General features: G+C 39.0%; 1 protein-coding gene across 1 annotated transcript; it reads left to right on the forward strand.

Moving 5' to 3' along the window:
- Positions 2,829 to 3,773, forward strand: LOC110259612 (olfactory receptor 56-like). Its single transcript, XM_021085088.1, has one exon. It carries the CDS (start codon positions 2,829 to 2,831, stop codon positions 3,771 to 3,773), a length of 945 nt encoding a protein of 314 aa, XP_020940747.1.

Genomic DNA, 15,531 nt, shown 5'->3' on the forward strand with positions numbered 1-15,531 from the left:
ACTCCAAATTCTGATTTTCAATGCATCTCATTTTTAGAAAAACTTTTTCTTTATATTCCTCCTTCTGCTTCCCTTTGTCCAGAGTATAATAGGTGATGAAGCTTGTAGACTTCAGAACAGCTGCCAATATGTTTAGAGCACTTACTATGTGCCAGGCATTAAAATAAAGTGTAACTTGGTTCCCATGGTATACAGTGGAAAATAAAATAAAATAAAATAAAAAAAAAAAAAAAAAATAAAGGCTTTTATATACATTTTCCTATATTATCCACACTGTCAGAATAGGGGATGAAACTGGATTGAGCAGAGGCTCATCTGTTTTTCCAGAATAAATCTAGGTCCTGGGAGCTGAGTGGGAGTCCCTGTCAGGCACCCCCCTTTTCTTCACATATCCTCTTGAGTTCACAGCACCCTTACCTCCAATGGGCCTCCCCTGGGGTTGGGAATTTTGGCTTCCCTTTCCCTGGAGAATTATTTTCCTACTTTCTGCCAGGATGAGCAAGGAAAAGGCCCATGTGTGTGGGGTTGGGAGGGAACTCTGCTTTTCCATCAGACTTTCAGGCAATCTTCACTTTCATTCTGCAATACCCTGGCTTAATCATTCCTCCAGCCTACTTGGGTCTACAAGTAGTTACCACCTGCCCAGCTGCTCCCAGGTTCTAAAAGCTTTGTTGTTCTTGTCTTCTCTATTGTTCTAATTTTACCTGTGATTTCTCTCCTTCTAGTGATATTTTTTTTTGAGGAAACAGATATTAGATTTGTTCAACCTGTCATTTTAACCCAGAAATTGAGTTATTAGTGTATCTTAGGTCTTGGGACCCTGGCTATTGAGGATACTATTTAGTTTTCCTTGGACTACTGAGTTGGGAAACTGTAGGACTGTTCCTAATGAACATCCTCTCTTCTCCCCCTGCCATTGAGACAGAATTCTTCTTGCAAATACGGCTTATCTGTGGGAGTCTTTGTTCAATTCCTTCCTCCCCTGCTTATTGGGATAAACTACATTCCAAGAAGTTCCTTGTACCATATTTTAGCCTATGCTGACACAAATGAGCAATTTTGGTTTTTCTTCTCTCTTTGGGGTGGTTAATTTGTGGTCTGGGCTCACAAGTGTCCTTTTTGCACTTTTCTCTTCACCCTACTCAGTTTCTACTGCTTTTGGTGTCCCTTCCAATTTTATTTGGTGGCTTCTTCTTTTAGCCAGACCAACCTCATCTAACATTTACAATGTTTCTTCTCTCAATCTCTTTACTGTCTTTTGGTGACTTCTGAGAGAATTCTAATTATACACCGCCATTTTTTTTTGTCTTTTTGCCCTTTCTAGGGCCGCTCCCACGACATATGGAGGTTCCCAGGCTAGGGGTCGAATCAGAGCTGTAGCCACCGGCCTACGCCAGAGCCACAGCAATGCAGGATCTGAGCCGCGTCTGCAACCTACACCACAGCTCATGGCAACGTGGGATCGTTAACCCACTGAGCAAGGGCAGGGACTGAACCCGCAACCTCATGGTTCCTAGTCAGATTCGTTAACCACTGAGCCACGACGGGAACTCCTACACTGCCATTTTCAAGATGCAATTATCCTATTGATTTTAATCAGGATCACATGGAATTTAAGGATTAATTTTGTGGAGAATTTACATATTTATGCTGTTGAGCTTATGTCTCTAAGAACACACAGAGATTTCTTCAGATCTTCTTTTCTGTATTCCAGTTATGTTTTATAATTTCTAGAAGTAGAGTTCTTTCATAGGTACTTCACAGTTTCTGTTGCAATTGCAAATAAGATATACTTATTTTTTCTACTACTTCACTAAATACTGATATTCTATACGAAAGATGCAGATTTATGGATGCCAATAATATTATAAAACATTACTTTAAATTTAAACAATATATCCATGTATCTTCTAGAAAATGTGTAAATTAAAAAGGATTGGAGGGAGATAAATTTTAACCCTGCTACCTAGAAAGAGCCACATATTCAAGATTCACATAATCTTGGCATATTTCTCCCAGTCTTTTGAAATACTTAAAAATACTACTTGATATATGTTTTTTGCTCTGTATCTCAGAGCAAATGTCATAAATATCCCATTGAAAACATAACATTTTATCATTTGACTATACCATAACTTATTTAGCTTCTCTTTGTTTTGGGCCTTTGTGTTGCCTCTAGTTTCTCATTTACTATCTTTTTGAAAAATTTTAGGTTTTTATATTTGAAAATAATTTCTAAATCTTGCAGTGAATAATTTTTCCAAATTGCAAAATGGGGATAATATTTATTCTTTCAGGGAAGTTATGAGGATTAAATATGAAGATGTGATAGAGTGCTCATTATGGTGCCTGGCGCATGAGAAATGCTCAACTAATGTCAACTTTTATCATTTCTATATTATTAGGTAAAGCTTATGTTTTCACCTTCAGTCTTTACTATCACTTTATCAGATAGCTGTTATCCAAATTTAATTTTGCCTGACAAAGCAAATCCTTGAGTGAGGCTCACCTGTAGCTTTGTAGAAGAAACTATGCTGGCTGGACTACAGACCAATCCTGGTAGAGGCAGAAGCAGTGCCCATCTTAGAAAAACTTAAAATTTTCTTCTCAACTACATGCAGAAAGACATGAAATTTAAAGCACCAAGAACTGATTGCTTGTTAAGATTCATTGTCTTAATTGGTCATAATTGTTATTCTAAACCAAGTAAAATTTGAAGAACACAAAACTTTGTGGAAAGTGTTAATGGCCACAGTATTATAGCACTAAACATAAACCTCCTGCTTCAGATCCCAACCCTCTGTCTGGCCCATCCCTCTGCAGAAAGAATGGCCTTAATGGGAAACCAGACTCTCATCTCTCACTTCATCCTCCTGGGACTCTTCACCCACTCACCCCTGCACCTCCTCCTCTTCTCCATCATCATGGTCATGTTTCTGGTGGCTCTCTCTGGCAATGGGCTCATGATCCTCCTCATCAACATTGACTCTCGCCTGCACATCCCCATGTACTTCTTCCTCAGCTGGCTGTCACTCATGGACCTCATGCTCATCTCTACCATTGTGCCGCGGATGGCCATCGACTTCCTCCTGGGCCATGGGTCAATCTCCTTCACAGGCTGTGGCTTTCAAATCCTCTTCTTCCTCACTCTTCTGGGGGATGAGTGCTTCCTGCTGGCTTTCATGGCCTATGATCGCTATGTGGCCATCAGCAACCCACTGAGGTACTCAGTGGTCATGAGCTGCCGTGTCTGCTGGCTCATGGTGGTGGGGTCTTGGCTCTTTGGCCTGGTGGATGGGTTGATTCAGGCCATCTATACCCTGAGCTTTCCCTACTGTGGATCCCAGGAAATTGACCACTTCTTCTGTGATATCCCTGCAGTTCTTAAGCTGGCCTGTGCTGACACCTCCCTCTATGAGACTATGATCTATGTGTGCTGTGTACTCATGCTGCTCCTGCCCTTCTCTGTCATCTCTGTCTCCTACCTGCTGATCCTGGTGACTGTGCTCCACATGCGCTCAGCTGAAGGTCGGAAGAAGGCCTTTTCGACCTGTTCCTCCCACATGGCTGTAGTGTCTCTTTTCTATGGGGCTGCTATGATCACTTACATGCGGCCCCAGGCCTATCACTCCTCCAAACAGGACAAAGTGGTCTCTGCCTTCTATACCATGATCACCCCTATGCTCAACCCACTCATCTATAGCCTGAGAAATAAGGAAGTTGCTGGTGCTCTCAGAAAACTCCTGGCGAGGTGTCCATGTGGTGCAGGTTAGGGATGGTTTGGCAATGTCGTTTCATTTATAGCTATGGGCTCTGGGAATGTGACTTAATCAACTGCAGTTTGATTGTTGTAGATACAAATGTGCACTACTGAAAATAACATTCTTTGGCCAGAGGTAATTAGATTGTCTCATTAATTCAATATAGCATGTCTATGCTGAGTGTAGGCAATGTGGGTTAAGGCTGAGCCTTCTGGATTACAAAGACTAGAAGACTCAGATTCTTTATCCCTCAGCTGCTGAGGGAGCAGACAGGTGACAACTCTGAGCTGTGTCCCTCTCACAAGTTACTCAGGGCTGAAGAGAGGCACCTTGCCCAAAGCCATGCTTCTTCTTGGGGAGCAGACTGAATCTCATGACTTGTCAGTGGAGGGTACAAATATTTGACTGCCTTGCTCAGTTTGACCCTGAAAGGCCATCCCAGCTTCAGAGCCCCCCAACTCCAGCCTCTCCACAGGATCATTTGAGGAATTGCAGAAAACTTCTTCCTGTGTCCAATTTTGCTTCCTTAACTCCCTTCCTCCACCAAAGTTTTCAATGCTGAGAGCATTCTCTAATAAACTTTTGCATGCAAAAGCTGTCTCATTCTCCTTCTGAGAAACTGACCTGTGACACACAGAAATTTATATTAATTTAGTGTTTGCTCAAATTCTCAAGGTATGTGGGCATTAAGACAGCCCCAGTCTCATGGTTGGTGTCAGGGAGAGGTCATAAATTAAATCATGGAAACACTGAAGACAGGTTTAATATAAGAATTACAAACTGAAATTACCACAGGCTGAGAAAGGAGGTTTCAATGAGGAGAGCCATCTTGTGGAGACAAAGTTGGATGGGACACTCTCTCCTAGAAGAATCCACTCAGAAGTTCTGCTCCGAGAGGATGGGTGAGCCTTGAATTGGGAAGGAGAATAAGTGAAAGTTGAGTACAAGCTGGAGGAGCAACCTTAGAGGAGCATCAAAGTTGGGCCCTTGGGAACTCAGAGGGCATCACTAAGCACTGGGCCAGAAAAAGGAGAGTAGAGGAAGGCTTGTACAGCAGGATGCCACACAGGAGAAGAGAGGCTTTCACAGCCCAGCCTCTATACAATGTCCAGTAAGATAACTCACAGATCTCTAAGTGAGGAGCCTCTTATCCCTGCCATAGTGCCCACATCATGAGGGCAACAACTCTGAGTTCTCAGTTTATTTTTTTATTGCTTTTTTTAAGGTTTTCCCCCTTGGCATGGAAGTTCCCAGGCTAGGGGTTGAATTGGAACTACAGCTGCTGGCCTATGGCACAGCCACAGCAGGATCCGAGCCATGCCTGCAACCTACACCACTGCTAATGATAATGCTGGATATTTGACCCAGTGAGTGAGGCCAGGAATTGAACCTGCATCCTCATGTATACTAGTTGGATTTGTTTCCACTGCACCATAATGGGAAATCCTGAATCCTCACTTTAAAACATACTTAAGGGAGTTCCCATTGTGGCACAGTGGAAACAAATCTGACTAGTAACCATGAGGTTGTGGGTTTGATCTCTGGCCTTGCTCAGTGGGTCAAGGACCTGGTGTTGCCATGAGCTGTGGTGTAGGTTGCAGACATGGAGCAGATCCTGCATTGCTGCGGCTGTGGTGTTCAACCCCTAACCTGGGAACCTCCATATGCCAATGGGTGTGGCCTTAAAAAGCAAAAGCAAAAAAAAAAAAAAAAAAAAATCCTTAAGGATATAGGACCAGAAGCCTGGAAAGAACTATTCACCAACTACTGAGAACAGCAGGGAGGCTGACACACGTTTTTGCCAGAGGAGATGCTGAGAGAGCCAAAAATAATAACAAAATAAAAAGATAAATCTTTCTTTGAGAAAGGAGGCCCAAAGCAAACAAAAATCTAAATTATAAGCTGAATTAACAGTCTAATTCGCTCAAGATGAAATTCATATTATAGAAAAATTAGACAAAAATTTAAAACACTCTCTTTTAAAAAATTTCAACTACAGTTGATTTATATCATTATATTGGTTTAAGGCGTACAACATAGCAATTCAATACTTTATAGCTTATACTCCACTTAAAGTCATTGTAAAATGTTGTCTACATTCTGTGTGCTATACATCCCTTCCTTGTATCTTAATCATTTTATACCTGGTAGTTTGTACCTCTTAATTCCCTTTCCCTATATTGAACCTCCCTCAGCTCTCCCAACTGGTAATCACTAGTTTGTTCTGTGTCTTTGAGTCTGTGTCTGTTTTGTTTTTATTCATTTTTGTTTTATTTTTTAGATTCCACAAAAAAATGAAAACATACATTATTGCCCTTTCTATGTCTTGCTTACTTCATTAAGCATAATATGCTCTGGGTCCATTCATGTTGTTTCAAATGGCACAAAAAAATAATTTTTGGGGGGCTGAGGAATCATTCACTGTGTGTGTGTGTGTGTGTGTATATATATATATATATATATATATCACATACCATATCTTCTTTATCCATTAAGGTGTTCATGGACACTAAGTTTGCTTCCATATTTTGGCTATTGTAAATAATGCTGCTATGAACACTGGGTGCATGTATCTTTTCAAATCAGTGTTTTCATTTTTTTTTCAGATACTTACCCAGCACTGGAATTACTGGATCATATGGTAGTTCTGTTTTTTTATATTTTTGAGGAACTGCCAATATTGTTTTCCATAGTAGCTGTACAATTTTTTTTTTAATGGCCACACCTGCAGCTTTGGAATTTCCCAGGCTAGGGGTTGAATTGGAGCTGTAGTTGCCAGCCTATACCACACTTACAGCAACAACAGATCTGGGCCATTTCTGTGACCTATGCCACAGCTCATGGCAACACCAGATCCTTTAACCCACTGAGCAAGGCTAGGATTTGAACAAGTAACCTTATGGATACTTGTCAGGTTCTTAACCTGCTGGGCCACAACAGGCACTCCATAGTAGCTGTACAAATTTGCATACCCATCAACAGTGTACTAGGATTTATCTCCTTATCCTCACCAATATTTATTATTTGGTGGATTTTTTACTATATCCATTCTGCCAGATGAGAAGTGATATATTATTAAAGTTTCAGTTAGTATTTTCCTGATGATTAGTGATGTTAAGCATATTTTCATGTGTATGTTGGCCATATACATGCAATTTTTTTTAATTAATTTATTTAAAAAATTTTTTTTTATTTTTTATTTTTTTATTTTCCCACTGTACAGCAAGGGGGTCAGGTTATCCTTAGATGTATACATTGCAGTTACAGTTTTTTCCCCCACCCTTTCTTCTGTTGCGACATGAGTATCAGACATAGTTCTCAATGCTATTCAGCAGGATCTCCTTGTAAATCTATTCTAGGTTGTGTCTGATAAGCCCAAGCTCCCAATCCCTCCCAAAAACATCTATTTGGGTTTTATGCCTATTTGAAATTTTTTTATGTTTAGTTGTATGAGGTCATATGTATATTGGATATTAATCCCTTATCCGACATATGATTTGCAAATATTGTTTCATTACTAGAATGTCTTTTTATGTTATCATTGGTTTCCTTCACTGTGCAGAAGCTTTTAAGTTTAATTAGGTCCCATTTGTTTATTTTTGCTTTTCTTGCCTAATGGGAAAAATGCAAAAAATGTTGCCAGGACTTTGTCAATGAGTGTACTGCCAGGAAATATATGAGAAAACAATGCACGTTTTCTGCTAGGAGTTTTATGGTTTCTGCTCTTACATTTAGATCTTTATATTGAGTAGTGTATATGATATAAGAAAATGTTCTAATTTCATTCTTTCACATGTAGCTGTACAATTTTTTCAACATCACTTATCAAAAAAAAGCCTTTTACCCAAGATATGTTTTTGTGCCATTTTTCATATTTTAATTAATCATATGTGCATGGGTTTATTTCTGGCTATTCTATTCCATTGTTCTATGTGTCTGTGGTCAAAACAGTGCCATACTGTTTTTTGTTTGTTTGTTTGTTTGTTTTCTTTTTTAGCTGCCCCATGGCATGTGGAGTTCCCAGGCCAGGGATCAGATCCAAGCTGCGGTTATAAACTAAGCTGCAGCTGTGGTAATGCTGGATTCTTCACACACTGTACTGGGTCAGGGATCCAACCTATGTGCCAGCTCTCCCAAGACACTGCTGATTCTGTTGTGCCACAGTGGGAACTCTAGTATTATACTCTTTTAATTACTGAAGTTTATAGTGTAGTATGAAGTTAGGGACTATGATAACTCCAGCTTTGCTTTTTTCTCTCTAGATTGCCTTGTATTTGTGGTTTTGTGGTACTATATAAATCTAGAAATGTTTGCTGTAGTTCCCTGAAAAATGTCATGGGTATATTGATAGGCAATGCATTAAATCTGTAGATTTCTTTGTGTCATATGCATATTTTAACAATATTAACTATTAAAATCTATGCATATGGAATATCTTAACTTTTATTTATATTTCCTTCATCAATGTTTTGTACTTTTCAGAGCATAGGTCCTTCACTTTGGTTAAGTTTATTTTTAGGTGTTTTATTCTTTTGACACAATTATAAATTGGATCATTTTCTTGCTTTTTTCCCTGATATTTCATTTATTTTATAGAAAAGCAACAGATTCTCGCATATTAATTTTGCATGCTGTACTTTGGTGAATTATTTATTAGTTCTCATAGATTTTTATTGGTGATCCTAATGTTTTCTATATATAGTATGATGTCATCTGTTAATAGTGAGAGTTTTACTTCCTTCCCTCTAATGTGGATGCCTTTTATATCTTTTTCTTGGAGGATGGCTGTGGCCAGGACTTCCAATATTATGTTAAATGAAGTTGCAAAAGTGGGCATCCTTCTATCGTGTTCTATCCCAAGAGACTGGATATAGTTCCTGGTGCTATATGGTAGTATCTCATTGCTTATACATTCTGAAATTTAATTTGAGAAAAAGAACATATATATATATGTAACAGATCACTTTGATGTACAGTAGATGTTTTTACAACATTGTAAAACAACTATAATTTAGTAAAACAAAAGAGTGAATAAGAAAGAGTGGGCATCCTTGTCTAGTTCCTGATTGTAAAGGAATCTTTTCTTTTTTTTTTTTATTTTCCCACTGTACAGCAAGGGGGTCAGGTTATATTTACATGTATACATTACAATTACATTTTTCCCCCACCCTTTCTTCTGTTGCAACATGAGTATCTAGACAGAGTTCTCAATGCTATTCAACAGGATCTCAATGTAAATCTATTCTAAGTTGTGTCTCATAAGCCCAAGCTCCCGATCCCTCCCACTCCCTCCCCCTCCCATCAGGCAACCACAAGTCTATTTTCCAAGTCTATGATTTTCTTTTCTGTGGAGATGTTCATTTGTGCTGGATATTAGATTCCAGTTATAAGTGATATCATATGGCATTTGTCTTTGTCTTTCTGGCTCATTTCACTCAGGATGAGATTATCTAGTTCCATCCATGTTGCTGCAAATGGCATTATGTCATCCTTTTTTATGGCTGAGTAGTATTCCATTGTGTATATATACTACCTCTTCCGAATCCAATCATCTGTCAATGGACATTTGGGTTGTTTCCATGTCCTGGCTATTGTGAATAGTGCTGCAATGAACATGCGGGTGCACGTGTCTCTTTTAAGTAGAGCTTGTCCGGATAGATGCCCAAGAGTGGGTTTGCGGGGTCATATGGAAGTTCTATGTATAGATTTCTAAGGTATCTCCAAACTGTTCTCCATAGTGGCTGTACCAGTTGACATTCCCAGCAGCAGTGCAGGAGGGTTCCCTTTTCTCCACAGCCCGTCCAGCATTTGCTTGCTGAATAGACTTTCCTTTTCCCATTTTATGTTCTTGCCTCCCTTGTCAAAGATTAATTGACCATAGGTGTCAGGGTTGATTTCCGGATTCTCTATTCTGTTCCATTGGTCTGTCTGTCTGTTTTGGTACCAGTACCACACTGTTTTGATGACTGTGGCTTTGTAGTATTTCTTGAAGTCTGGGAGAGTTATGCCTCCTGCTTGGTTTTTGTTTCTCAGGATTGCTTTGGCAATTCTGGGTCTTTTGTGGTTCCATATAAATGTTTGGATTGTTTGTTCTAGTTCTGTGAAAAATGTCATGGGTAATTTGATAGGGATTGCATTGAATCTGTAGATTGCTTTGGGTAGGATGGCCATTTTCACAATATTGATTTTCCCAATCCAGGAACATGAAATATCTTTCCATTTCTTTACATCTTCTTTGATTTCTTTGATTAAAGTTTTATAGTTCTCGGCATATAGGTCCTTTACCTCCTTGGTCAGGTGTATTCTGAAATATTTGATTTTGTGAGGTGCAATTTTAAAAGCTATTGTATTTTTGTATTCCTTTTCTAATGTTTCATTGCTGGTATACAGAAAGGCAACTGACTTCTGAATGTTAATCTTATATCCTGCCACTTTGCTGAATTTGTTAATCAGTTCAAGGAGTTCTGGGGTTGAGTCCTTAGGGTTTTCTATGTATAGTATCATGTCATCTGCATACAGTGACAGTTTTATCCCTTCTCTTCCTATATGGATGCGTTTTATTTCTTTTGTTTGTCTAATTGCTGTGGCTAGGACTTCCAAAACTATGTTGAAGAGCAGTGGTGAGAGTGGGCATCCCTGTCCTGTTCCAGATTTGAGTGAGAAGGATTTCAGTTTTTCCCCATTGAGGATTATATTTGCTGTGGGTTTATCATAAATGGCTTTGATGATATTCAGGAATGTTCCCTCTATACCCACTTTGGCAAGGGTCTTGATCATGAATGGATGTTGGACTTTGTCCAATGCTTTTTCTGCGTCTATTGAGATGATCATATGATTTTTGACTTTTTTTTGTTAATGTGGTGTATGATGCTGATTGATTTCCGTATGTTGAACCATCCTTGTGAACCTGGGGTGAACCCAACCTGGTCATGGTGTATAATTTTTTTGGTATGTTGTTGGATTCGGTTGGCTAAGATTTGTTGAGAATTTTTGCATCTATATTCATCAGTGATATTGGGCGAACGTTTTCTTTTTTGGTAGTATCTCTGTCTGGTTTTGGAATGAGGGTGATGGTGGCATCATGGAGTGTCTTTGGGAGTATTCCTTCTTCTTCAACCTTTTGAAAGAGTTTAAGGAGGATGGGCACCAATTCCTCTTTATATGTTTGATAGAATTCACCTGTGAAGCCATCTGGTCCTGGACTTTTATTTGTAGGGAGTGATTTTATGACCTCTTCAATTTCATTTATAGTGACGGGTCTGTTCAGTTGGTCTGTTTCTGCTTGATTCAGTTTTGGCAGGCTGTAAGATTCTAGAAAGTTGTCCATTTCTTCCAGATTGTCAAACTTGTTGCCACATAGTTGTTCATAGTATTCTCTTATGGTTTTTTGTATTTCTGCTGTAATTTGTATTTCCGTTGTGATTTCTCCTTTTTCATTTCTAAGTTTGGTTATTTGGGTTCTTTCTCTCCTCTTTGTAGTGAGTCTGGCCAGGGGTTTGTCAATTTTGTTCACCTTTTCAAAGAACCAGCTCTTGGTTTTATTCATTTTCTCTATTGTTTTTTGAGTCTCTATTTTATTGATTTCTTCTTTGATCTTTATAATCTCCTTCCTTCTGCTGACTTTAGGACGTTTTTGTTCTTCTTTTTCTAGTTCATTTAGGTGGAGGGTTAAGTTGTCAATTTGGGATCTTTCTTCTTTTTTGAGAAAGGCCTGTATCGGTATAAATTTCCCTCTGCGCACTGCTTTCGCAGCATCCCATAGATTTTGAGAGGTTGTGTCTTCATTATCATTTGTTTCAAGGTATTTTTTAATTTCCTTCTTGATGTCCTCATTGACCCATTGGTTTTTTAGTAGCATGTTGTGTAGTCTCCATGTAGTAGGTGTTTTCTCTTTGCTTTTCCCATGGTTGATTTCTAATTTCATGGCATTGTGGTCAGAAAAGATACTTGGGATAATTTCTATGCTCCTAACTTTGTTGAGATTCGCTTTGTGTCCCAATATGTGTTCGATTCTTGAGAATGTTCCGTGAGCATTTGAGAAGGATGTTTATTTTGCTTTTTTTGGATGTAGTGTACTGAAGATATCAATTAAGTCTACCTTTTCTATTGTTTCCTTTAGGATCTCTGTTGCTTTATTGGTTTTCTGTCTAGAGGATCTGTCCATTGATGTGAGCGGGGTATTAAGGTCTCCTACTATGATTGTATTCTCATCAATATCTCCCTTTATGTCTGTGAATATTTGTTGTATGTATCTGGGTGCTCCTATATTTGGGGCATATATGTTGATGATAATAACATCCTCTCCTTGGATGGATCCCTTAATCATTAAGTAGTGTCCTTCTTTGTCTTTTTTTATGTCTTTTGTTTTAAAGTCTATTTTGTCTGATATGAGCGTTGTGACTCCTGCTTTTCTGTCATATCTATTGGCGTGAAATATTTTCCTCCACCCTTTCACTTTCAATCTATATGTATCTTTTGTCCTGAGGTGAGTTTCTTGTAGGCAGCATATTGAAGGTTTTTGCCTTTTTATCCACTCAGCCACTCTGTGTCTTTTGATTGGGGCATTCAGTCCATTGACATTTAAGGTGATAATTGATAGGTGATTCTTTATTGCCATTTGAACCTCGTGTTCCAGTTGATTCTATGGTTCTCCATTTTTTTTTTTGGTTGGATGGTCTCCTGTTATTATCTGCTTGAGTGTGTTTTTTTTTTTCATTTTTTGCAAATGCAATATTTGGTTTTGGCTTGTGGTTGCCCTGTTTTTTAAGTATGCTAACCCCTTCCCACAATTGTGTGTTTTAGCCTGATGGTCCTGTAAGTTCAAACACTTCATTACTATATTAAAATTAAGAAGAGAAACATACAAACAAACAAAAAGGGTTATTTACCAACTAACATCCCTTGCCCACATTTTATGGTTTTGATGACTCTTTTTTATTTTTTTCTTTTTAATTTTATTTTGTTTGAAGCATGTTCATGATTAAATCTGTATGCTGGCTTATTTGAGTGACTGCTCTCTTATTGCAGTTTCCTCAGGCCTAGTTCTTCCTCTTCTTTTTTTTTTCTTTTCTTTTTTCTTCCCTTTCCTTCCTTTCTTTTTGGTTTAGAGAAGCCCTTTCAATATTTCCTTTAACCTGGGTTTTGTGTTGCTGTATTCTTTAAGTTTTTTGGAATAACTTTTTATTTCCCCTTCTATTTTAAATGATATTCTTGCTGGATAGAGTATTCTAGGTTGCATATTTTTTCCTTTGAGCACTTTAAATATCTCTTGCCATTCCCTCCTGGCCTGTAGTGTTTCTGTAGAGAAATCAGCTGATCACCTTATGGGGAGTTCCCTTGTAGGTAACATTCTGTTTTTCTCTTGCTGCCTTTAGGATCCTCTCTTTATCACTAACTTTTGCCATTTTTATTATGATGTGTCTTGGTGTGGGTCTGTTTGGGTTCAGTTTGTTTGGGGCCCTCTGTGCTTCTTGTATCTTGAATCCAGTATCCTTTAGATTTGGGATGTTTCCAGCGATAATTTCTTCAAATATATTTTCCATCCCCTTATCTTTTTCTACTCCTTCTGGAATTCCTATTATGCGTAGATTGCCCCGCTTTATATTATCCCATAGGTATCTTATATTGCTTTCCGTTTTTTGATTCAGTTTTCTGTCTGTTGACCGGATTGAGTGATTTCCATTATTCTGTCTTCCATATCACTGATTCGTTCTGCATTATTCATTCTGGTTTTTACTGGCCTAGTTCAGTTTGCATCTCTGCAAATGAATGTTCTAGTTTTTCTTGGCTCCTCCTTATATTTTCTCGTTCCTTTCTGAGGGTATCTGCAGTACTGTTCATATCTTCTCTGAATTCCTTCAGTATTTTCACTATTTCTCTTTTGAACTCCAGGTCTGTCAGACTGCCGAGATCTGTTTCATTGTTGACTGTTTTAGGTGAGTTCTCCTGTTGGTTTGACTGGGGGTGGTTTCTCCACTTCTTCATCTTGCTTGTTGTTTTCTTTCTCCTGAGGGAGTTGTACTCTCCGTTATCGGGCAGTGTTTGCCTTGTCAGTGCCGTGGAATATTTCCTGAGGGCTGGTGTTGTTGGTCAGCCTTTTTTGAGGCAGTGTGGCTTTTCTGGAGTGTTGATGGGGCTCACAGTGTTTCTTTGAAGCAAAGGAGGGCTTCCTGAGGGCAGACAGGACTGGGAGGTCCACACCACAATGGTAGCAGATTTCACTTGGTCATGCAGAGCTTGCTCTGGTGTTTTTAGGCTGTGGGGTTCTTGCAGGGGGTTGGCGGTGTTGGGCAGCTGTTCCTCAGGAGTGCAGCACCCCCTGGGGGCTGGAGCAGCTCTCTGGGTCACTGAGAACCTAAGAGGCTCTTCCCTAGGGCAGCCCAACTCAGAAGGATGGCCTCTGGAGCCGAGGATTCAGTGCCCAGCCCCCACCCAGTCGTGTCAATTTTTGGTGTCTTTGCCCATAGTTCAGATGGTCCATTCGGTTCTTGATTGGGTTTTCCATACTCCAACCTACTGCTACATTCTTCTCTGCATCTGGAGATTCCTCCGGTTCGTTTGATCTTTCCCCCGTGTAGGTGACTTTCCAGGGTGCGGGATCCCTTTCTCCTCCACAGTTCCCTTTCGGGAGTGCCCGTCCCGCTTGGATTCACCTTCTGTCACTCTCCTCCTTTCTCCCGTTCTGCCCAGTAATGTCACGAACTTCTTGCCGTTATTGGAGTTTAGGTTCCTCTGCCAGCGATTGGTTGCTGTTCTGTGCGAGTCATTTATTCTGTAGATGTGCTTTTTTTGTTGTGTTTGTGGGAGAGGGCGAGCGTGTCTCCCTACTCCTCTGCCATCTTGTCCTCTCTCCAGGAATCTTTTCTTATAAATGGCTGTTATTATGTTGAGATATGTTTTCTCCATAATGACTTTGATGAGAATTTTTACCATGAATGGAAGTTGGATTTTGTCAAATGGTTTTTCTCTGTATATTGAGTGATCATGTGATTTTTAACCTTCATTTTATTAATGTGATGCATGAAGTTGATAGATTTGTAGATAATGAATAATCCTTGAATCTTTGGAATAAATCCCATTTAATCATATTATATAACCATTTTCTTTCTGGGTGGTGACAGAAAAATTAAATTTTCTTTCCTTCTTTGTGCTTTACTGTATTTTCCAAACTTTCTATAGTAAAAATATATTATTTTCATATTCAGGTAAAAAATAAAATTGATTTTTAAAATTATTCATGTGTGTATGATCATTTTAAAATATTGTTGACTTTGGTTTGATAAAATTTTTTTGAGGATTTTTGCATCATATTTATTAGAGATATTAGCCTATAGCCCATTTTTTTTTTTGGTAGTGTCTTTATGTGGTTTTGGTATCAGATTAATGGTGGCCTCATAGGATGAATTTGGGTTTGTTGCCTCCTATTTATTTCTTTTGAATAGTTACAGAAGAGTAAGTATTAACTTTTCTGTATATGTTTAGTAGAATTCCCCTGTGAATCAGTCCAGTCCCGGAAATTTGTTTGTTGACAATTTTTTGATTCCTGCTTCAATTTATTTTATTTTATTTTTTTGTCTTTTTTTTTTTTTTGTCTTTTTGCTATTTCTTTGGGCCACTGCTGCAGCATATGTAGGTTCCCAGGCTAGGGGTTGAATCGGAGCTATAGCCATTGGGCAACACCAGAGCCACAGCAATGCAGGACCTGAGCCGCGTCTGCAACCTACACCACAGCTCACCGCAATGCTGGATCATTAACCCACTGAGCAAGGCC

The sequence above is a fragment of the Sus scrofa genome, chromosome 2, assembly GCF_000003025.6.
Source record: "Sus scrofa isolate TJ Tabasco breed Duroc chromosome 2, Sscrofa11.1, whole genome shotgun sequence".
In the NCBI taxonomy this organism is placed as follows: Eukaryota; Metazoa; Chordata; class Mammalia; order Artiodactyla; family Suidae; genus Sus; species Sus scrofa.

Excerpts from the sequence above, each read along its gene's own strand:
- LOC110259612 (XM_021085088.1), top strand. The coding sequence starts at position 2,829 with ATGGCCTTAATGGGAAACCAGACTCTCATCTCTCACTTCATCCTCCTG.